Source organism: Triticum aestivum, chromosome 2B, assembly GCF_018294505.1.
Source record: "Triticum aestivum cultivar Chinese Spring chromosome 2B, IWGSC CS RefSeq v2.1, whole genome shotgun sequence".
Classification (NCBI taxonomy): Eukaryota; Viridiplantae; Streptophyta; class Magnoliopsida; order Poales; family Poaceae; genus Triticum; species Triticum aestivum.
Window position 1 is genome coordinate 520917455 of NC_057798.1, and position 4825 is coordinate 520922279.

At 50.5% G+C, this 4825-nt stretch overlaps 1 protein-coding gene across 1 annotated transcript; it reads left to right on the forward strand.

Moving 5' to 3' along the window:
- Nucleotides 1-2306: 2306 nt before the first annotated feature.
- LOC123045781 (BTB/POZ and TAZ domain-containing protein 2) lies at nt 2307-4473 on the forward strand. The gene is made up of 3 exons (XM_044468956.1): nt 2307-2883; nt 2987-3753; nt 4099-4473. The coding sequence occupies exons 1-3, from the start codon at nt 2782-2784 to the stop codon at nt 4268-4270; spliced, it is 1041 nt and encodes a 346-aa protein (XP_044324891.1). The 5' UTR covers nt 2307-2781; the 3' UTR covers nt 4271-4473.
- Nucleotides 4474-4825: the final 352 nt, after the last annotated feature.

The window sequence follows — 4825 nt, forward strand, 5'->3', positions numbered from 1 at the left end:
AAAATCTTTGTCAAAAGCTCTAGCGACACTTTAGGCCAAAGGAAACGCGACATAAAGTAGCATGGGATGGATGCTAGGATGGCGTTAATCAAGGTTAGACACCCTCCCCAAGAGGGAAATTTTCACCCCCCCCCCTTATGTGTTTTACATGTATCCTTCAATATCCAATTACCTGAACTTGGCAGTTTTTCCTAATAATTTCAAAGAAATCCTACATTTTACCATGTTTTAGAGAAATTTTGGCTGTCACATGGCAATTTTATAAATTTCGATCTATAGAACATGACAATTTGTGAAATTAAGTGAACTGGTCACATGGAAATTTTACGGATGTTGTGTTCTCTAGAACATGGCAAATTACATACATTACTGATGGCAAATTTGTAGGAATCCATTTGTATTACTCACAATGGCATGCTGGGAAATTTTCACTAGTACTAATTGTTGGCAAATCCGCCCCCCCCCCCCCACCCACCCCCCATGTGTTTTACATGTATCCTTCAATATGCAATTACCCGAACTTGGCAAATTTTCCTAATATTTACGTTATATACATGTCCTAAATTAGAGCATGTCAATTTTTTATTGTAGATACCTTGGCACATTCATTGAATATACCATGGTAAAATTTTAAATCAGAGGATGGTAGTATTATAGAATATAGCATGGCATTTGTTTTTATATGTTTACACCATGCCAATTGTAAATTATGTGTCTCTTATTTTTATGTCAGATTTTTTTTTTTGTGGATGGCAATTTTCTTTTCAAAAAATGAGCTAATTGAGAATACCTTTTTCTTTTCATGCGTGTTACATGGGCCAACCTGCTGTCACGCTGCAATTGCACTACACCGAACATACGACAGAGGGACGCCGGTTCGGTGGATGGATCCTTCCCCAACTAACGTTTTGTTCGCTCCGGGGGTGCCTTCCCTGGGAATGTTTGCCAGCTATTGCCGTATAAAGGAGTACCAAAGAAAAGTTGGGCCCCACTATTATTAACATCTCAAAAGTTACACTAGGCCATAATATACCAACACTATACGAGTATAGTATTTAAGAGAGTAGGCAATAACAATTAAGAACTTCCGAATTCCGATCAATACCGCGTTTGGTATGAATGAATCCGATTATAAATAAACAAATTGAATATGAAGAAACAAAACGTGTTTTACATGTATCCTTCGATATGCAATTACCCGAACTTGGCAAATTTCCCTAATATATACATTATATACATGTCCTAAATTAGAGCATGCCAATTTTATTATTGTAGCTACCTTGGAATATTCATTGAATATACCACGGTAAAATTTTAAATCAGAGGATGGTAGTTTTATAGAGTACAACATGGCATTTGTTTTTATATGTTTACAACATGCCAATTGTAAATTTGTCCTCAAAAATGCTACACGTACAACAAAAAACGAGGTCTCCTTCCCTCATCCCACTGATCTCCCCCTCCCCCCTCCCCCCCCCCCCCCCCCCCCCCCCCCCCCCCCCCCACACACACATTTTCAGGGTGGGGTCTGGTGCAATCCTATCAAACCAGCCCACATCACCCTTTAGTAACTTTTGTACCAAAATTCGGTTAAAAGAAACTTTTGTACCAAAATTTACGTAGGTCTAGCAAAGCCCATTTATCTTATTTTATGTTTTTTTTTTGTTGATGGCATTTTTTTTCCAAAAAATGAACTAATTGAGCCTGCCTTTTTTTCATGTGCAATACATGGGCCAAACTGTGGTCATGCTACAATCGCACTACAGCGAATATACGACAGAGGGATGCCGGTTCGGTGGATGGAGCCTTCCCCAACTAACGTTTCGTTCGCTCCGGGAGTGCCTTCCTGGGAACGTTCGCCAGCTATTGCCGTATAGAGGAGTACCAAAGAAAAGATGGGCCCCACTATTATTAACATCTCAAAAGTTACACTAGGCCATAATATACCAACACTATACAAGTATCGTATTTAAACGCATTAGCATGTGGCCTGAGAAAAGAAAACATTGCGCAATCACGTCTGCGTATGTAGTATGAAGATAAAGTTCCGTCTCCAAGAAAGTTGGCAATAACAATTAACAGCTTCCGAATTCCGATCAATACCGCGTTTGGTATGAATGAATCCTTATAAACAAATTAAATATGAAGAAACAAAACGTGGATCCGTGTCATCAACTCCACACCCAAAACCTTTAAAAAAATTGAACTCCACACCCAAAAAGTAACAAAACGCCGCCAACGCCCAACAGCTCCGTTCCCTTTTCCGCACCTAAACTGGTGGCGCACGAAGCGCCTACGTGGTCCGATCGGGGTCGTCGGCTCCGCCTGCTTCAACCACTGCCGGTGGTTTCCCTCCGTCGGCGGCCCCCGAGATCACCTCTCTGACTCAGATCCTCTCCTCTGGAGTCAAATCCTCATCAGCCTCGACGCATCAACGGCGATTAGCTAATTAGTATTTCCGTCCGTCCAGAACAACGCGGCCCGCTCCCAATGATCATCCCGTCCCGTTGTTCCCGTTGCCCTCAGTTGACGATAGCTGTGCACGCACTGTGCTACACGTCGTCGTCGGCTACCTTTGTCCACGACACTATATAGCTGTCGCTGAGCTCGAGACTTCCTCTCATTCTCTTTCCACATCGCCCCGAGATCCATCTGCTCCGTTTCTTGGGTTTCTCGGCGCTTTGGTGCTTCGCTACGCATCCCGTTGCCCTTGTTGACACCAGGAGAATCCGGGGGCTTCACGAGGGGACTAGCTAGCTGGAGTTTGGAAGCGATCATTCTATGACGATCTGCGCGGGCTTCGATTCCTACCGGGCGTCGCCGGCGGACATGCGAGTCGTGACGTCGGACGGGCAGAGCATCGCCGCGCATTCCTACGTTCTTGTAAGCCGCTCTGCCGCTTATTTGATTGATTTATGCGGTGGATCTTGCCTTGTGCGTTGTTGTTGAATCGTTGGCTAATTCCAAATCGGGCGGCGATATGCAGGCCTCGGCGTCGCCGGTGCTGGAGCGGATGATCGACAGGGCGCAGCGCGGGTGGGGCGCCGAGTGCACCATCCCCGTCCTCGGCGTCTCCTTCGACGCCGTCCACGCCTTCATCCACTTCCTCTACTCCTCCAAGTCCAAGGTGGTGCCCGCGGAGGAGGAGGCGGTGGGCGCCAACTGGGCGCAGCTGCTGGCGCTGGCGCACGCGTACCGGGTGGGGTGGCTGAAGCGGGCGGCGGAGGCGGCCGTGTCGGCGCGCCTGACGCCGGAGCGCGCCGTGGACATGCTGAAGCTGGCGAGGCTCTGCGACGCGCCGCGGCTGTACATGCGGTGCGCGCGCCTCGCGGCCAAGGAGTTCGCCTCCGTGGAGCAGTCCGACGGGTGGCGCTTCGCGCGGCGCCACGACGCCGCGCTGGAGCTCGAGCTCCTCACGCTCCTCGAGGACGCCGACCAGCGGAATGAGCGGTGGGCGCGCGAGCGGGCCGCGCAGGAGGCGTGCCGGCAGCTGGGCGAGGCCATGGCCTCCCTCGAGCACATCTTCCCCGGCGACTCCGGCGCCAAGGCCGGCTGCGCGGACGCGGACGCGCCGTGCGCGAGGGCAGGGTGCACGTGCCGGGGCCTGCAGGTGCTGATGCGGCACTTCGCGACGTGCCCGAAAAAGATGGCGCCCGGTGGGTGCGCGCGGTGCAAGCGCATGCTGCAGCTCTTCCGGCTCCACGCCTCCGTCTGCGACCGGCCGGACCGGGCCTGCCGCGTGCCGCTCTGCAGGTGAGAAAACGCATTCGGGAGAAACACGCTTTCCATCAAACGTGGCGCTTTCCGCAAACGCGCGGTAGATCGGCAGCCAAGAACCAGGCTGGCGAGATCGATCGGTGCCCGGCGCCCTTTCCGCGAAAGGAAATCGGTTCGTACTTGACAATATACAAGGAAGAAATTGGACGTACTGGCTTTCGTCCTCTTGCATGAAAGCGACTTGGACGGCCACGGGAACGCCGCCAATAGAGCGCCATGCAAACGCACATGACGGATCTGACGCACGCCTAATAGCTGTTTTTTTACGTCTGGTGACGAAGTGAGATCTAACGTTTCACCGTGGTTGGCTGATTTTCGCAGCCATTTCAAGGCCAAGGCGCAGACGGGGAAGGCGGACAAGACGTGGCGGCTCCTGGTGAAGAAGGTGACGAGGGCGAAGGTGATGTCCTCCTTGGCCGAGAGGAAGGTGGTGCCGGAGGTCGTGGCCGAGTCATGGGCGAGATACAGCCGTAGAGGAGCCAAGTTGAGATGAGAAGAGTCATTTCTCTCGTCTTGGTCGTCTAGTTTAACCCTTGTCGTTAGCAACGAGGTGTTGTGAACTCAAGTTTATGTACTATCTATCGTCTATCAGTTATAGCTAGTGATAGTCTACTTAGCACATGTCACTTATGACTTGCGATGGTTAAACTTTTTTCTTTTTTGCGATGGTTAAACTATAGTAGTGTTTACCGCTCATCCATGCTTTGTCTGAGAGACAGACACCCGTGCTTCTCAACCTCGAAAGCACACACCCATGCTGCTCTGTTCCGTCGCATGCGCCACGGTTACCATGCGTCGGGACTGGTCCAGTAAGATCCACCGACATGCCCGACCCCACGGTGCAGTGAGTGCGGCCGGCGATTCTTCGGCTCACCCAACAGGCAAGTCACCAGAATATGCTCGCTGTTACTCTTTGCTAGCAGGGAGCGAGTTTAATGCAACGCGACTCCTACTCGCTGTTACTCTTTGCCTGGTCCATGCATCCAAAATATGCTCGTCTCGGTCTAGGACTACCTGCTGCGGTTGCTGTAACCTGTAAGCCTGTAAC

Bases quoted from the DNA above. Each gene is read 5' to 3' on its own strand.
- LOC123045781 (XM_044468956.1), top strand. From the start codon at position 2,782: ATGACGATCTGCGCGGGCTTCGATTCCTACCGGGCGTCGCCGGCGGAC. The intron at 2,884-2,986 runs GTAAGCCGCTCT...GGCGATATGCAG, and splicing joins CCGCGCATTCCTACGTTCTT to GCCTCGGCGTCGCCGGTGCT. The intron at 3,754-4,098 runs GTGAGAAAACGC...TGATTTTCGCAG, and splicing joins TGCCGCGTGCCGCTCTGCAG to CCATTTCAAGGCCAAGGCGC.